This window comes from Corylus avellana, chromosome ca5 (genome assembly GCF_901000735.1).
Source record: "Corylus avellana chromosome ca5, CavTom2PMs-1.0".
Lineage (NCBI taxonomy): Eukaryota > Viridiplantae > Streptophyta > Magnoliopsida > Fagales > Betulaceae > Corylus > Corylus avellana.
The window spans coordinates 34,079,236-34,097,284 of record NC_081545.1 but is presented as its reverse complement, the minus strand read 5'-3'; the positions used below and the strand labels follow the sequence as shown (position 1 = coordinate 34,097,284).

The window sequence follows — 18,049 nt, the reverse complement described above, 5'->3', positions numbered from 1 at the left end:
TTTATTATTTTAATTATTGATCATATTATAAGAATAATAAATCCTGATATAAATCTTAGAACACGCTCCTCTCCATTTTGGTATCAAGATTTTGTTTTGTTTGTCAAAACTAAAAATTCCACATCAGCTTGATTAATCAAAGTCAAAGATTAAAAAAAAAGTAGGAAACGTTAATAACAAAGACAAGAAAGAAGAGAGAGAGGGTGCGGCTGCAAAAAGAGAAAGAGGATGGCGCGAAGTTTTAGGATGTGTCTGTAGCAAATCTTGGGTGTGGCGCCTCGTAAACGTCGGCCTCCCTATATTCACCTCTCATAAAAATTTATCGAGTTCCCATTTTTTATTACATTCTATTTTTTGAGAATGAATCAACGATAAAAGCGAAGATTCTGGGAATCTATCTTTGTCCCTTTTCTTGTTTATTGGCTGTAGCCTGTAGGTTCATCTTTGAAAAGGAGCAAGGAAACCCAGACTCAGATACGTTTGTTTGCTAATATTAGCCTATAGCCAGAGTTCATATAGAAGAAAGCAGACTCTGTAAGTATTGAGGGTGTCTTGTTTTGTTTTGTTTTGTTTGGGTGGTGTTGAGTTGAGGTTTAGCTGTTTGATTCAATGCTTCGACGGGCTCTTGAATCTGGGATTTGTGTGCTCAGCGTGCCGATGTTCCGTTTGTCATCATTCATTTAAGAGGTTCATGTTGGCTTTTCTGTTGTAACTGCTCTTTTTGGATGGTGGGTAGTTATGGTTTTGGTCTGAGGATGATGGGTTGTTGTTTGCTCATGATTTTTGGTTGTTTCTGTTTGTATTAGTTTAGCCAACGTCAGTATCACTTTTTTTTTTTTTTTTCCTCTCTATTTTTTATTTAATTCGTAGATAATGAATTTTGGTTTGTTAAATGCGATCCTCTGGGTGGGTTGTGAATTGTGATCATAACATATTGACATATATATTAGTATCGATATTGGGCTGTTCTGATTGTGCTTAAAGGAAGTACATAAGATAAATGGAAGGGAGAGTGAATGCATTCAAACGGTAGCGTGATCCTTGTTGATATCATTGTTTTTCTGTTTATGTCGCTGCTATTTGTTTATTTACTTCTTCTTGTTTGGTCCGTTTCTTTTCCTTAGTTACCAAGGTTGTCTGTGGATCACAATGCATTGAATTGCAAAAGATGCACGAAATTTTAGAAGTGGAGTCTATTTTGAAAAGAGAAGTAGTGATCTAACTTTGAGCTCTTACTCTTGTTATCTGGCAGAGGTATTGCAAATGACAACTTGTATACCTGCTGGAACCGGCAGCTTGCATTATAGTGCAACACTAGGCAAGGGACAAGGTTGTAGAACAACTTCTTGGGTTTCCGGTGTAACATTCAAGAGATGCATACAGAAAGAGCTTTCATGGTACATTTTTAGACATCAATTTTTTTATACAACTTCTTTAATTATTCTATAAGTAGTGCCCAATTAAGTTTTCCGGGGACAATTTCCTTGTGCCTTCAAAAGATTATTTTTGAGAATGAGTTGGATGTCTCCATACATTCTAATGTCATTGATTTACACTTCCGTTCTACCAGAGAGCACTGGTTGTCCACATGTCACTGTTTTTATGTTAGCATTGAGACGGTTCCCTTGACTGTTAATTATGTCAATGAAGTGGAAATTCTCAAAAAATTTGGCTCATACTTCTATTCTAACTTTGTAGAACTCCCTCCTTCCCCCCTCTTAATCTTCCAGGTCACGTGGAGTATCTAAGCTCTTGCAGATCCAGAGATGTAATTTTTCCCAATCTCCATTTAGTGAGCATTGGAAGCCCCTTAGAACTGTCACTTCATCGTGCTTGAGAGATGGTTCCACAAAGTATTTTGATTTTGCTATCATTGGCAGTGGAGTTGCAGGCCTTCGTTATGCTCTTGAAGTTGCAAAGCATGGATCTGTCGCTGTGATTACCAAGGCTGAGCCTCATGAGAGCAACACAAACTATGCTCAGGGTGGTGTTAGTGCTGTGTTGTGCCCTTCAGATTCTGTGGAGAGTCACATGCACGACACCATTGTAGCAGGGGCTTATCTATGTGATGAGGAGACTGTCAGGGTTAGTTTCAAATCTAAAAATTTGTCTATATCATTCATATATGAACTCTGCTCTCTGGTATGAATTTATTACATTATGATGTTGTGGGCCATACAATATGGTCTTTTTGTTTATAGCTAACAAATGTTTGTTTGAGTCTCTTACTCTTCACAATTTTAGCCATGGATTAAAATGAATGGGCAACATTCAAATTGATACAGGATTTGCATTGTCCAGTATCTCAGGCCCTCATTTTTCTCAACCCCCTTAGAGCTAGTACACGGAACTATAATTAATGCCCTTGGTTTATATGAACTGAGAATGACATATTGTTCCACTTAATAACATTCAGTTAGTAAGCACTTTTGATGTGACAAAAAATAAAAAAATGTGAATTTTCTTTGCATGTTCGTTGGTTGTGTTTATTCTGTTGTCTTATTTGAGTGCTTGTTGTGTAGTTGTTGAGCTATTTCTCAAGTTTGGTTATTTTAAGCAGGTTGTCTGTACAGAAGGACCTGACAGAATCAGAGAATTGATTGCTATGGGTGCCTCATTTGATCATGGGGAAGATGGGAACTTGCATCTAGCAAGGGAGGGGGGGCACTCTCATCACAGAATTGTTCATGCTGCTGATATGACTGGAAGGGAGATTGAGCGGGCTCTACTGAAGGCAGTTGTCAATGATCCAAATATTTCTGTGTTTGAACATCATTTTGCGATAGATTTACTAACTTGTCAGGTAATTTATTCAAGTAACTTATTTGAAAAATGATTGTTTTGACTTTTTATTTTACATGCTCATATATGCTACCCTTTTGTGGAATAACTTCTTTCTTTCTTTTACTTATAAAATAAAAAATTAAAAAATTAAAAAAAAAAAACCTTTTTTTTTTCCTATTTGTGGAATGATTTTAAGAAAGAAATTTTAAGCATATCTTAGATGTGGGATTAAGACACTATTTCAACATATGATACTAATTGAATGTCCTGATAGTCTTCATTGATTTTATTCATGTTGATTTGATTTATCTTTGTAAACTTTGGCGTTTCACAGTAGCATGACTACTTTATGAGCATTCACTAAAGTGAGTTTGTTACCAACATCACAGGATTGCTCTGACACAATATGTCTGGGTGTTGACACATTGAATACTGAAACATTAGAGGTAACAACAGAATTTACCATTTAAAGTCTCTTAAATTCCATGGGGCAATATTATGCCAAAAAATCTCTCTATCTTTATTCCATAACCTTTACGTTTTTGAATTTTCAGGTGATAAGGTTTATTTCAAAGGTGACTTTACTTGCATCAGGTGGGGCTGGACATATCTATCCAACAACTACAAATCCTCTGGTAAATGTTTTCACACTTCTACCATCCAGAATCTACAGCGCTTATCAAAATGTTTGCGAGTGGGAACCTAGACTGGTCCTTAAAAGCCTTCTATATAGCCCCTGCAAAAGACAACAAATATCTTTATGTGTAGAAGGAAGCTATTTCAACACCGAAAAGTCTGACTCTTACCAAGGAGTTGTTTGACATGTATCACACTGAACAAACTTATTAATTGCTTCTTAAGATGACAATACCCTCATAAAAATGTTATACATTATAACAATGAAAGTTTTTCTGTCTGAGAAAGTTATTGATGTGGTTCTATTTATGGGTTGAATACTACATTTCAGAATATTACAACAATTTACAGTCTGTCACTTTTGACCATTCGGCTACTCCCATTCCTGGGCTAATGCGAAATGGATTTCTTGCTGCAGTACTTAATAAATAAGAGCTTCAAGTTCAAAGTTTTCCTTTATTATTATTGATGCGCTCTAACCTAAGATGCACATAGTGAGAGAATGAGAGATGATTTCGAAGAGATCAGAAGTCAAGCGCATCTCTCACTCTCTCTCTCTCTCTCTCCATTGTATAATTTTTTCTTTTCTTTTGCATGTAGTGCTCCATTTAATATTAATTCTGAAATAATATTTCTTCCTATAATTGGTGAAATCTGACTCTAATTGGATAGTAAAACATCATCTAAAAGATTAAACCTGTTTGATAATGAGTATAATGCTCTTTGGTCTGCTTCATGCTTGATTTATTCTTACAGGTAGCCACGGGAGATGGAATGGCCATGGCCCATCGGGCTCAAGCTGTTATTTCAAATATGGAGTGAGTAAATATTTATCAGCTATTGAAATTCTCTATCGTAATTGTCATACATATTCAAAGTGCTGTGTTATTGATAATTTATAATCATGCAAGAATTCTGAAAGGATTTTAAATTTCCCAAACTGAAATCATAATGCCTTGTTTTTCGTAGCATTTGACTGCGTGAGGTCATCCGTTTGGTGGTGCATGAAATTGGAGATTATATAGATTTATATATATATGTATATGTATATATTGCCCTAAAAATGATCTCTCTGTAGTGAACCAATGTGATATTCTCTACGGGTAGAATTCAATACCAGATAAGCTACATTCCTCTTTTAGTCTTTTTTAGGGGCTTTGAAGAATGAAAGCCGTTCTTTTTTTATGATTTTGTTAAGAGGTTACCTGGTTTCATTTGGTCAATTAGCCCAATTGTGTATGGTTGGTTATATGATTAAAAATATCCTAAATCAGGATTAACCTCTGCTTGTGCACACCTGAATCATTTTAATATTGGAAGATCTCATTTAGGGTGTGTATATATATATATATATATATAGTGTGTGTGTGTGTGTGTGAATGGAAATAATAGCTCTGTTTTTTTTTTCCCGTATCATTGCTCAGATTTGTGCAGTTCCACCCAACTGCCTTAGCTGACAAAGGCCTTCCCATCAAACCAACCAAGTCTCGAGAGAATGCATTTCTTATTACTGAAGCTGTTAGGGGTGACGGAGGCATACTGTACAATTTGGGCATGGAAAGGTTCATGCCCTTGTATGATGAGAGAGCAGAGCTTGCTCCCAGGGATGTGGTGGCAAGAAGTATAGATGACCAGCTTAAAAAGCGCAATGAGAAGTATGTGTTCCTTGATATTAGTCACAGAGCCAGGGAAAAAATTCTCTCCCACTTCCCCAACATTGCTGCTGAGTGCCTACAGTATGGTCTGGACATTACCCGTCAGCCGATTCCAGTGGTTCCCGCTGCTCATTACATGTGTGGGGGTGTGCGCGCTGGGCTTCATGGGGAGACAAATGTTCAGGGCTTGTATGTGGCAGGAGAGGTTGCATGTACAGGTTTGCATGGAGCAAATCGACTTGCTAGTAACTCATTACTTGAAGCACTAGTTTTTGCAAGAAGAGCTGTCCAGCCCTCAATTGATCACATGAAGAGTTCTAAACATGATCTAAGTACTTCAAATTTGTGGGGTAGACCAGTTGTTCCTTCTTCACTTGGGAGTGATGCTATGGACAAAGTTTTAACAATGACAAGAAAAACAAGGAAAGAATTGCAATCAATCATGTGGGATTATGTGGGAATTGTTCGGTCGACGACAAGGCTGGAATTTGCAGAGCAAAAGATTGGTGAGTTGGAGGCTAAATGGGAAGAGTACTTATTTCAGCAAGGGTGGGAGCCAACAATGGTGGGGCTTGAGGCTTGTGAAATGAGGAACCTCTTTTGTTGTGCAGAGCTGGTGATCAGCAGTGCCCTTGCCAGGCATGAAAGCCGTGGGCTTCACTACACGGTCGATTTTCCTCATCTGGAGGAAAGTAAGAGGCTCCCAACAATTATTTTCCCTTGTTCATCAGTCAAGAGTACCTGGTGTTCACGACAACTGCACAAGCAGCTCATGTGTTAAAGAGTGGGGCCTTGCTGCCAACATTTGTATTTATAAAGTCTTTACCATTATATTTGTAAGTCATCATTGAGGTTAGGGTGGAAGTGTATCTTACAGCATTTGTTATTTATTGTTACTGATTCATTTTTTTTCAATAAAAATTTGTTCTTTGAATTGTATCAAAATGGTAATATCATCCTTCTTGTCCCCTCTTCTTCCATTGTGGGCCAATGTGTTTGATTCTAATGAATAATAGCCTATCTGGCAGGTTTTTTTTATTATAATTTAATTGTAAGTTTAACAGATTTAGCCACTCTAAAACCGTATTTTATATTAAATTGTGGTTTTTTTCAACCCTACTTTTTATTAACCATTGTTGGTGAATTTTTTGTACAAGTATTGAATCTATATGCATCCAAGTATGAAATTGTTGGAAAGTTTTGGCCTATTTAACATTAAACAACAAAAAACAGTCATAAAATGCTAGTTGTTATAGATTTAGGTTAGCCATCCTAAAGCCATTTTATAAATTTTGGTTACCCTATGATGACGACTGGGTGCCTCTCTCTCTCTCTCTCTCATCCCTTACTTAGCTCCAAATTTAACAAGGAAATCAGATGTGACAATTTCGTCATTGTATTTTATTTCGTCCTATCACCTTCCTCTGCCTCGGTTGACTTTGAAAGCATCTCTTCTACCTTTAAGAGTCAAGATAAAGAAACTTCATTCTTGGGAAAATTTTCCATCAGAAAAAAAACTTTTAAAGAAAGGGAAGGGCAAGGATGCTCGTCTTGAGTGTCTGGAATGTTTACAGATCATCTTTCACCTCAAGACAATTGCAGCCCAACTACAACCACAAAGTCTTTAAAGGTTTGGAAGCACCCTTGGCAATGGAGTGCCACAACCAAGCCCGTTATATGTATCAATAAGAAACACTCAAAAAGTTGAGTTTTCTCCTATTTTACCTCAAATCCTTTATTTTGTTATTGGTTTTGGAAAAAGTTGTGAGATTTTTGTGTGTTGATTTTGGAACCCACTGTTGTTCTTTATCTATGAGTTTTGGAATTCCTTGCTTTCCCCCTGAACCATCTTAATAATTGGATGCCAAACAAAAGAATTTTGTGTGTATAGCTTAACACTGCACTCACCAGATGAAAAATTGACATGTGTCCTTAGAGCACGTAATTCTCACATGCATTATTAATAATGCATGTGACTCGTGCTTTAAGGATAAATATCAGTTTAATATACTATATCGGAGATATTTCCTCTGCAATTTGGAGGAAAATTTTGTTTGAAAATGGATCCAAAGTGCCCAACTTTGGTCCAAATCAAGCACTCATTAGTAGAATAACGTATCAGCCAAAGTGCCAATTCTTAATGCTCAGTTGGCAACCCCCATTCACAGAGATTGGCTCTCTGCAGATTTTCTTTTATGGCTAACTGAAATCTAATGTCGTTTGGAACAAACAAATATATTAAAGGTTAGTATCTTGCTCTATCTATGGTAAGAAGCAACTAGAAGTTTTCCATAGGCAGTTGGTGCGCCAATAATAGAAAATAAAAGTTTCATCAATTCTATATTGGCATTGACAGAATGCTCTCACCAATTTATTGACATCGAGACATACAAAGAAGAATGAGACATATTAATTCATCAATCAATATACAACAAAAGTATAAATGAACTTCTGTTATGATCTCAGGGTTGGTGTCAAGGAGTGTAACTAGTGATCTGGTTTTCCTGTTCTGGACCCTGCCGGCTTCTTTCAACAACGCCGCTAACCTCCGCCACTCATCATCCACATCAGGAGTTTCTGTTCCAAGCTTCTCTTCTCTCATGCCAACCAGATATTCCAAAATTCCAATGGCATCATCAAGCCTGTGAAATCATAAGTTGGAAAGCACACAGATATCACAAACTATAGGCAAAGGGAAGCAGAGGGAGAAGATCACAGCTACTGTGGAAACCAACAAAAACACAGATAAATCAGTTTGCTAAAATATAGCTAAAGACTGGTACCTGCCCATTGCATCATAAGTGGCGGCAAGATTGCTAATGATCCCTAATGTCTCAGTATTTTGATTTTGCTGTCATTGGCAGTGGAGTTGCAGGCCTTCGTTATGCTCTTGATGTTGCAAAGCATGGTTCTGTCGCTGTGATTACCAAGGCTGAGCCTCATGAGAGCAACACAAACTATGCTCAGGGTGGTGTTGGTTCTGTGTTGAGCCCTTCAGATTCTGTGGAGAGTCACATGCATGACACCATTGTAGCTGGGGCTTATCTATGTGATGAGGAGACTGTCAGGGTTAGTTTCAAATCTAAAAATTTGTCTATATCATTCATTTATGAACTCTGCTCTCTGGTATGAAATTTATTACATTATGATGTCGATGGCCATACAATATGGACTTTTGTTTATAGCTAACAAATGTTTGTTTGAGTCTCTTACTCTCCACAATTTATCCATGGATTAAAATGAATGGCAACAATCAAATTGATTTGCATTGTCTCATTTTTCTCAACCCCCTTAGAGCTATAGTTAATGCCCTTGGTTTATATGAACTGAGAATGACATATTGTTCCTCTGAATAAGTTTCAATTAGTAAGCACTTTTGTTGTGAAAGAAAAAAGAAGAGAAAATGCGAATTTTTTGTGCACGTTCGTTGGTTGTGTTTACTCTGTTGTCTTGTCTTATTTGAGTGTTAATTAGTAACGCCAGTTGCATAATTGTTGAGCTATTTCTCAAGTTTGGTTATTTTTAAACAGGTTGTCTGCACAGAAGGACCTGACAGAATCAGAGAATTGATGGCTATGGGTGCCTCATTTGATCACGGGGAAGATGGAAACTTGCATCTAACAAGGGAGGGGGGGCACTCTCATCACAGAATTGCTCATGTAGCTGATATGACTGGAAGGGAGATTGTGCGGGTTCTACTGAAGGCAGTTGTCAATGATCCAAATATTTCTGTGTTTGATCACCATTTTGCGATAGATTTGCTAACGTACCAGGTCATTTATTCAAGTAACTTATTTGAAAAATGATTGTTTGTTTCTTTTTATTTTACATGCTCATATATATATGCAACCCTTTTGTGGAATGATTTTTTTCTTTTCTTTTCTGTTTGTGGAATGATTTTTAAGCATATCTTAGATGTGGGATTAAGACACATTATGAGCATTCACTGAAGTGAATTCCTTACCGACATTACAGGATTGTTCTGACACAATATGTCTGGGTGTTGACACATTTAATACTGAAACATTAGAGGTAACAACAAAATTTACCATTTATTATGCCCAAAAATCTCACTATCTTCATTCCATAACCTTTACTTTTTTGAATTTTCAGGCGATAAGGTTTATTTCAAAGGTGACTTTACTTGCATCAGGTGGGGCTGGACATATCTATCCAACAACTACAAATCCTCTGGTAAATGTTTTCACACTTCTACCATCCACTATCAACCTAGACTGCTCCTTAAGAGCCTCCTATATATATAGCCCCTGCAAAAGACTACAAATATCTTTATGTGTAGAAAAGTCTGACACCTACCAAGGAGTTATCTAACATGTATCACACTTACTTCAGATATTATATTTCTTCCTATAAATGGTGAAATCTCACTCTAATTGGATAGTAAAACATCATCTAAAAGAATAAACCTGTTTGATAATGAGTATAATGATCTTTGGTCTGCTTCATGCTTGATATTCTTACAGATAGCCACAGGAGATGGAATGGCCATGGCCTATCGTGCTCAAGCTGTTATTTCAAATATGGAGTGAGTAAATATTTATCAACTATTGATAGTCTTTATCTTAATTGTCATACAAAATCATATTCAAAGTGCTGTGTTATTATTGATAATTCATAATCATGCACGAATTCTGAAAGGATTTTAAATATCCCAAACTGAAATCATAATGCCTTGTTTTTCGTAGCATTTGAATGCTAAAAGAAATCATAATCAAATGTAAAGATAAAGAGGATAGCTGAAATAATAAAATAGACAAATGTATTTTACTTGGTTCGGTCTATGACCTACATCCATATAATAAAGCCCTAAGCCTATACTCTTATTCAACTGATTAATTTTACAAAACAAATCATCCCTACTTATAGGAAAAATAGGATAGGTGAATACACTACAAATAAGGTAATAATAGCATCATTGCTCAGATTTGTGCAGTTCCACCCAACTGCATTAGCTGACGAAGGCCTTCCCATCAAACCAACCAAGTCTCGAGAGAACGCATTTCTTATTTCTGAAGCTGTTAGGGGCGCCGGAGGCATCCTGTACAATCTAGGCATGGAAAGGTTCATGCCCTTGTATGATGAGAGAGCTGAGCTTGCTCCCAGGGATGTGGTGGCAAGAAGTATAGATGACCAGCTTAAAAAGCGTAATGAGAAATATGTGCTCCTTGATATTAGTCACAGGGCCAGCGAAAAAATTCTCTCCCACTTCCCCAACATTGCTGCTGAGTGCTTAAAGTATGGTCTGGACATTACCCGGCAGCCGATTCCAGTGGTTCCCGCTGCTCATTACATGTGTGGGGGTGTGCACGCCAGGCTTCATGGGGAGACAAATATTCAGGGCTTGTACGTGGCAGGAGAGGTTGCATGCACAGGTTTGCATGGAGCAAACCGACTTGCTAGTAACTCAATAGTTGAAGCTTTAGTTTTTGCAAGAAGAGCTGTCCAGCCCTCAATTGATCACATGAAGAGCTCTAAACATGATCCTAGTACTTCAAATTTGTGGGGTAAACCAGTTGTTACTTCTTCACTTGGGAGTGATGCTATGGACAAAATTTTAACAATGACAAGAACAATAAGGAAAGAATTGCAATCAATCATGTGGGATTATGTGGGAATTGTTCGGTCGACGACAAGGCTGGAATTTGCAGAGCAAAAGATTGGTGAGTTGGAGGCTAAATGGGAGGAGTACTTATTTCAGCAAGGGTGGGAGCCAACAATGGTGGGGCTTGAGGCTTGTGAAATGAGGAACCTCTTTTGTTGTGCGGAGCTGGTGATCAGCAGTGCCCTTTCCAGGCATGAAAGCCGTGGGCTTCACTACACGGTTGATTTTCCTAATTTGGAGGAAAGTAAGAGGCTCCCAACAATTATTTTCCCTTGTTCATCAGTCAAGAGTACCTGGAGTTCACGACAACTACACAAGCAGCTCATGTGTTAAAGAAAGGAGCCTTCCTGCCAATAAAAATTTATTCTTAGAATTGTATCAAAATGATAATGTCATCCTTCTTGTGCTCTTCTTCCATTATGGGCCAATGTTTGATTCTAATGAATAATGGCCTATAGATTTAGTACCAATTATGGGAAAAACCCTATAAACCATAGCCTATTGATTTAAATGATAATGTCATCCTTCATGTGCTCTTCTTCCATTATTGGCCAATGTGTAAGTTTCTGATTCTAATGAATAATAGCCTATTTAACAGATTTAGCCACTCTAAAACCATTATATATATTAAATTGTGGTTTTTTTCAACCTACTTTTTATTAAATATGAAACTACTGTAAAGTTTTGGTCTATTTAACAAGAGTAATGCTATAAACTATATTTTTATTCCACAATTATCTCATAGTGCTAAGTTCCTAACAATCCTTGGATCAATCATTGTAAAAAAAAAAATTTAAGGGCTGGTTAGAACTGTCACAGTCATATATATATATATATATATATATATATATATAATATAAGGTGCCTCTCTCTCTCTCTCTCTCTCTCATCCTTTACTTAGCTCCAAATTTAAGAAGGAAATCAGATGTGACAATTTCTTCATTGTATTTTATTTCATCGTAACACCTTCCTCTGCCTCATTTGACTTTGAAAACATCTCTTCTACCGTTAGAGTCAAGTTAAAGAAGCTTCATTCTTGGGAAAAATTTCCATCAGAAGAACTTTTAAAGAAAGGGAAGGGCAAGGATGCTCTTCTTTCACCTCAAGACAATTGCAGCCCAACTACAACCACCAATTGTTTAAAGGTTTGGAACCACCCTTGGCAATGGATGGAGTGCCGCCACCAAGCCCTGTTATATACCAATAAGAAACACTCAAAATGTTGAGTTTTCTCCAATTTTCCCTCAAATCCTTTATTTTGTTATTGGCTTTGGAAAAAGTTGAGATTTGTGTGTTAATTTTGTGACCTACTACACTACACCACGCTGCATCAATGTCGTTCTTTATCTAGGAGTTTTGGAATTCCATACTTTCCACCTGAACCATCTTAATAATTGGATGCCAAATAAAAGAATTTTTTATGTGTACAGCTCAACACTGCACTCACATTGGCAGATGAAAGATTTATGACAAAGTTTTCCTACAAATTGGGTTGAAAAAATTTTCTTTAACCCATTTTATTAAATTGGCATATGTTTTTAGAGCAAATGCATGTGACTCGTACTCTAAGGACAAATATCAGTTTAATATACTATACTGGAGGAATTTCCTCCGATGCAATTTGGAGAAAAATTTAGTTTGAAAATAGATCCAAAGTGCCCAACTTTGGTCTAAATCAAGCACTCATTAATAGAATAACGTATGAGCCCGGGTGCCAATTCTTAACAGCAACTCCCATTAGAAAGAGAGTGACAGAAATTGGCTCTCTGCAGATTTTCTTCTATGGCTAACTGAGATATAATGTCATTTGGAACAAATTGCTTAGGGAAAAAGTCATATCATTTTCTATGAACATCAGAAACTTACACATCGCCAGCAATTATCAAAAAAATATATTAAAAGGTTAGTATCTCGCTCTATCTATGGTATGAAGCAATTAGAGGTTTTCCATAGGCAGTTGGTGCACCAATAATGGAAAATGAAAGTTTCATCAATTCTATATTGACATTGACAAAATGATGTCTCACCAATTTATTGACATCGAGAGATACAAAGAAGAATGTGACATATTAATTCATCAATCAATATACAACAAAAGTATAAATGAACTTCTGTTGATACCTAGTACTATATCAAACAATTTGAACCAGGATGATCTCCTCCTTGCTGTTATTATTGTTTATTTAGTTTCCCAAATTTGCCAAGAACAATCTAACAAACCGACCACCTAAGTCTCTTCTGAAAGATATTTAACTTATAAACAAGCATATATACACCACCATCATTACAATACCCTAATACAATCATCATCTGCTATGATCTCAGGGTTGGTGTCAAGGAGTGTAACTAGTGATCTGGTTTTCCTGCTCCGGACCCTGCCGGCATCTTTCAACAACTCCGCTAGCCTCCGCCGCTCATCATCCACATCAGGATTTGCTGTTCCAAGCTTCTCTTCTCTCATGCCAACCAGATATTCCAAAATTCCAATGGCATCATCAAGCCTGTGAAATCATAAGTTGGAAAGCACACAGATATCACAAACTATAGGTAAAGGGGAGCAGAGGGAGAAGATCACAGCTACTGTGGAAAACAATAAAAACACAGATAAATCAGTTCGCTAAAATATAGCTAAAGACTGGTACCTGCCCATTGCATCATAAGTGCCAGCAAGATTGCTAATGACCCCTAATGTATCAGTGTGATATGGCCCATATTCCTTTTCCAAAATACTCTTTGCTTCTTCAAAAAGATCTGCAGCCTCATTTATTGAGTAACGCTGCACACAGGCAAGTCCCATTTGGTTAAGAGCAATCCCAAACAGCGCAGATTTCTTCTCTCCACTGGCCCGGAACTTTGAAATGGCACTTTCCAAGGTGTTGTAAGAGTCAGAGTAGTTCCCAATCATATAATACATGACACCCATCTGGGCCTCAATTCCAGCAATTGTGCTTTGTTGACCTGGGGCATTACCATATATTTTCAAAGCCTTCTTAAGTAGCTTGAGTGCCTGCTCCAGTTCATTCATAGATTGATAGATAGCAGAAACATCAATAAGACCACTGGCAATCTCTTCCGAAGGGATCCCAGGATTAGGCTTTTGATAGATTCGAAGAGCATTTTCACAATAAGATTTGGACTCCTTGAACTTTCCTATCTTGTGGTACAAGTCAGCTAAACGAACAAAAACTGAAGCAACAGTAGGGTGATTCTCTCCCTTAGCTGACTTAAAGACTGTCAGTGCTTTCTGATAAGAAAAGACTGCCTCATCATACCGAGCCAAGGATAGATAAGCGTCGCCGATGCTGCAATCGATCGAAGCCACTTCTATTTCATGGCCATTGGCTGCCATGGCCATGCTTGCTAAAACATAGTGCTCAAGAGCAGCTTCATAGTCACCCTTTGCATCACAGATAAGTCCCATGAGCCTCCTATCTGCTGCTTCTTCAAGAGAAGCAGGAGAACCATTCTCCTTGTGGATGTCAAGACCCATCTGACAAAGCTTCTCAGCCTCATCAAACTGCAATGCTTGAACATTGGCCTCAGCTACATACCGACATGTCTCGCCAAGTCGAGGGTCTGTTTCTCCCAATACTTGCTTTTGGATTTCCATGCCTGCTGTGTAAAACAGAATACAATTCTCAATCTGCCCTAGCATTGCATAGGTATCACCTAATTGCATGCACCCAGCAAACTTAGCTAGGGCATGATCTTGGCCATCTTCTATCACTGGAATGTCAATTGAGCGCTCAAGAACTGGAATTGCCTCATTGTATTGGCCTAAGCTGCAGTATATTGCTGCCAAAACATGCAAACACATGACCAGGTCCAAACTGGGCTTCTCTTGTGCACATATCTCTAATGACTTCATTGCCCGAAGAGCCAGTTCAAGAGCCCTCTGAGGATTTTCACCAGAAGAAATCATATCCCTAGCTTGTTTAAGCAAGAAGGGGCCAAGGTCTGGATTATCTAGTGCTGCCACAACAGGATTATCAACTCCATTCTGAAACTTAGCTCCCAGTAAAGCCAAATTTCTCTGCCTTTTCATGGCAAAAACTGCATTCCCTTTTCTTGAATTCTTCTCATACCTCTTATCAATTGGAGGCTTCTCATGAGAAGATTTACTCTTAGGACTTGATTTTGCTGATGCTCCAGAGTCCAAGTGCAAGCGAGAAAGCTGGTTCTTTGCTGACTTTTTACCAATAGACCCGGGAGTCAAGTCACCTCCATTACCCTTCTCCTTATTTTCTATCACCACTTCCTTTGTCACCTCAAATTCCTCATTATATCCAACAAGATGACGCAATTCTGAATCAATCCTCGATTCCCAACCATATGACACAAAGCTAGCCCTCGAGGGTGACTGATCAGAGCTCTGCATCTCGTATACATTGTGATACAGCTGATCGATAGAGGTGTCAATCACACCATCAATAGCCAGATCAATGGAGTCACTTTGAGGGCTTTGTGGACTCAATGGACTTCTTGGAGAGCCTTGCTGGGTAAAGCTTTCCTTATATGGGGTGTAACCTCCATTGGATTCGTCTACTACACCATCCCCATATAATGCCTCCATAGCTAATCCAGGCATTGCACTAAGTATATACTAATGAAATAAAACACAACACAAAAACAGTTATCAGATAGAAACAACAAACTACACATATGCAGATTAAAGCCATTCAATATTGGCTTTAATGGGGTCTCTGCAAACCACAGAAGTACTTATAACTCAATGATCAAAAGAACCAAGAACCAAGCACCAAAGAATAACACAGGCATCAAACTCCAATAGCCAAAAGAAGAGAACACAAACAACACTTGACATGAAAAAAAAAAACAAAAAAAATACATAAATAAGTCAACCTTGGAAATAGAAGTCAATGTACTTGTATCATCAATGCTTTCAAAAGAAACCCAACAAAAGACGTACATAAACCATATAAAAGAGACATACCTTAAATGTTGTGCCCAGAAGTTTTGACTCCCAAAGTTCTCAGGGTGTTAATGCACAGAAAGATAGAAGAGAGGTATGGGGAGGTTGATATGTCTATGAACTTATATATGACAGAAGGGTGAGGGCAAAAATGGGGTTTCTCAAAATTTGTGAGTTTTAACAGATAATATATGTATAGGTGTGGGGTTGCATAGAGTTGGAATGTTGAAGCAATAAGGAAGGTGACCCCTCTCCCACCCCAACACCCCCCTCTGATTCAAAAAAATTAATAAACAATTTTACATAAATTATAGAATTTTCTTCCAAACTAATTTCCTATAATTTAGCCTATAAAACTGTCATCTATTCTTCCAACACCTCATATATATATTTTTTATAATATTAACAGAGTTGAAATAAATTCAATTAAAAAAACAAAAAGTGTTTTTTGTATGCTAATGAACACGTAACAATTGTCCTAACCCAAAAGGTATCTCAATCAGCTGGGACCACGCCTAATGAAGCGGAGGTCACTAGTTCGAATCTCCCTCATTTTTATTGTAAGGACATGTCAAAAAAAAAAAATAAATAACAATTTATGGTGGAAAATTCTTTCAATTTAATTTAGAGAAAACTGTCCATGCATAAAACTGATTAAAATTAAATGATATTTTAATTAATCTTAATATATTTGGCTGTAATTGTTGCAAGTTGGCGGGATTAACGGCTTTTCAACGCCAAAAGGACTTGGGGATTTGTTCATCTGACAGGATTGCCCCCCTCGAGAATTTTTGGGACTTCATTTTTTAACTTTTTTTTGCTTTACCACGTGGCAAAAGGAGATTTCAGCTTTATTTTGATGTGATCTAATGATTGGAGGCCTTTGAAGGATTCCACGTGGGCCACATCCAGCCGCGCTGGTGCTGTTTGGGCCCAGCTTCTTTTTTAAAAAAATTTAATGTGTGGCTATGTGGGCCCAAGCAAACACAGCGGGCGCGTATCGCCCAAAGGAGACAGGGAAATCTATCAAGCGCTTCTTTTGCTTTGATAAAAGGTCAAGGTAAAGCGGGGTGATAATCTCACCTAGCAATTCAAGTATATTCTTCAAAATGTATTAAAATATTAATTAAATTTTTTATTTTTTATGAATACAAAATTTTGGGGTAAATACTGATTTAACAAACCAATTTTAGAGTAAATACTACCTTAGCTTATTAAATTGTTAACCAATGGACTCATATGAAGGAGGTTTTCCTTCTTAAAACCTTTTCGGGTGGATGGCTGAAACTTTGATGCCATTATTAACACTAATTTTTCGGTTAATAGAAGGGCCTTAGGAAGCTCAGTTGAGTTGACCGAAATGAATTATTGGAGCTCATATATATATATACATGATTGCAGTGTTGGGGTTATTCCACATCGATGGTGAAAGGGGTTGGTTGTCACTTTATAAGTGTGAGGGAAAGCCTCATCTCTTTAGCTAACTTTTGGAGTTGAGAGGCCTAAGAGCACCTAACATTAGTATTATAGCCCAAGTTTACCAACAAGTCTCGACCCAACAGTCTATGGAAGAAACGGGTTGTCGCTACGTACTCTGACCCAGGGCCTAATGTGTGAGGGAGAGATTGTTGGGGTTATCCGACATCGATTGTGGAAGGGGCTGATGGTTACTTTATAAGTGTGAAGAAAAGCCTCACCTCTTGAACTATCTTTTGGAGTTGAGAGGTGCCCAAGAAGACCTAACACGCAGGTCCAAAAAGTAGAAAACTCTACTCTTATTAAAGAATAGAGAGATTCCATGGAGGGTCATGAAACAAATTCCAGGGAATATATATATATATATTCCATACTTGAAGACAAAAAGACATGGCAATTGCCAAGGTTATTAATTTTTATAATTAACATTATCATAATTAATTCATAACCACAGTATATTCTGATGGTGCAAAGCCCTGTCTAGTAGTAGTGGTTAGGTTGCTAGGACCCAACTTTGAGGAACCCTAAAGATTAATATTAGGATTAAATATGATGAGAAAATCCCAATTGATTATAATGGGAATTAATGGTGCTAATTAATTTCTTTTCTTGCATAATAGAGGTGATCAGTAGGTGTCCCACTAATTCCATGATAGGGAATCTAAAATTGATGCACCAACCAACAATTTAAGCTTCAAATATGCCTAAACCGCTCTTCAACTTGAGTGGAAAAATTGTCCCATCTTCAACAGCAACAATAAGACACCACCCACCAGAATTGAAAATAGAAACCCATATGAAAAAGATATATATACTTAGTCATATTATATCCAATACAAAGCATATAAACTGCTAAGCTATGGATGGCTATTTTTCTTAATTATTATTATTATTTTATCCATGCTCTTTTGGATGAACGAAAAATGTAGTGAAGTTTAGAGA

General features: G+C 37.4%; 3 protein-coding genes across 5 annotated transcripts; 2 read left to right on the top strand and 1 right to left on the bottom strand.

The window, feature by feature from the left end:
• The first annotated feature begins 229 nt into the window (after positions 1–229).
• On the top strand, positions 230–6,051 carry LOC132180815 (L-aspartate oxidase 2-a, chloroplastic). The gene is made up of 8 exons (XM_059593780.1): positions 230–534; positions 1,253–1,397; positions 1,731–2,085; positions 2,561–2,803; positions 3,174–3,230; positions 3,339–3,419; positions 4,177–4,238; positions 4,845–6,051. The coding sequence occupies exons 2-8, from the start codon at positions 1,264–1,266 to the stop codon at positions 5,854–5,856; spliced, it is 1,944 nt and encodes a 647-aa protein (XP_059449763.1). The 5' UTR covers positions 230–534; positions 1,253–1,263; the 3' UTR covers positions 5,857–6,051.
• Positions 6,052–6,499: 448 nt separating this feature from the next.
• LOC132180814 (L-aspartate oxidase 2-a, chloroplastic-like) lies at positions 6,500–11,291 on the top strand. Of its 3 annotated transcripts, XM_059593779.1 has the most exons (7): positions 6,501–6,778; positions 7,542–8,144; positions 8,606–8,848; positions 9,051–9,107; positions 9,189–9,269; positions 9,560–9,621; positions 10,020–11,291. In XM_059593779.1, exons 2-7 carry the CDS (start codon positions 7,905–7,907, stop codon positions 11,029–11,031), a joined length of 1,695 nt encoding a protein of 564 aa, XP_059449762.1. In that variant the 5' UTR covers positions 6,501–6,778; positions 7,542–7,904; the 3' UTR covers positions 11,032–11,291. The 3 variants fall into 3 exon arrangements, with proteins under 3 accessions (XP_059449760.1, XP_059449762.1, XP_059449761.1); XM_059593777.1 differs by having other exon boundaries at positions 6,500–6,778; positions 9,051–9,269; XM_059593778.1 differs by lacking the exon at positions 6,501–6,778 and having other exon boundaries at positions 6,792–8,144; positions 9,051–9,269.
• A 1,455-nt stretch (positions 11,292–12,746) lies between these two features.
• LOC132182351 (protein KINESIN LIGHT CHAIN-RELATED 2) lies at positions 12,747–15,726 on the bottom strand. The gene is made up of 3 exons (XM_059595577.1): positions 15,653–15,726; positions 13,341–15,301; positions 12,747–13,199 (listed from the first exon to the last, which is right to left on the bottom strand). Exons 2-3 carry the CDS (start codon positions 15,284–15,286, stop codon positions 12,983–12,985), a joined length of 2,163 nt encoding a protein of 720 aa, XP_059451560.1. The 5' UTR covers positions 15,287–15,301; positions 15,653–15,726; the 3' UTR covers positions 12,747–12,982.
• Between the last annotated feature and the right edge of the window lie 2,323 nt (positions 15,727–18,049).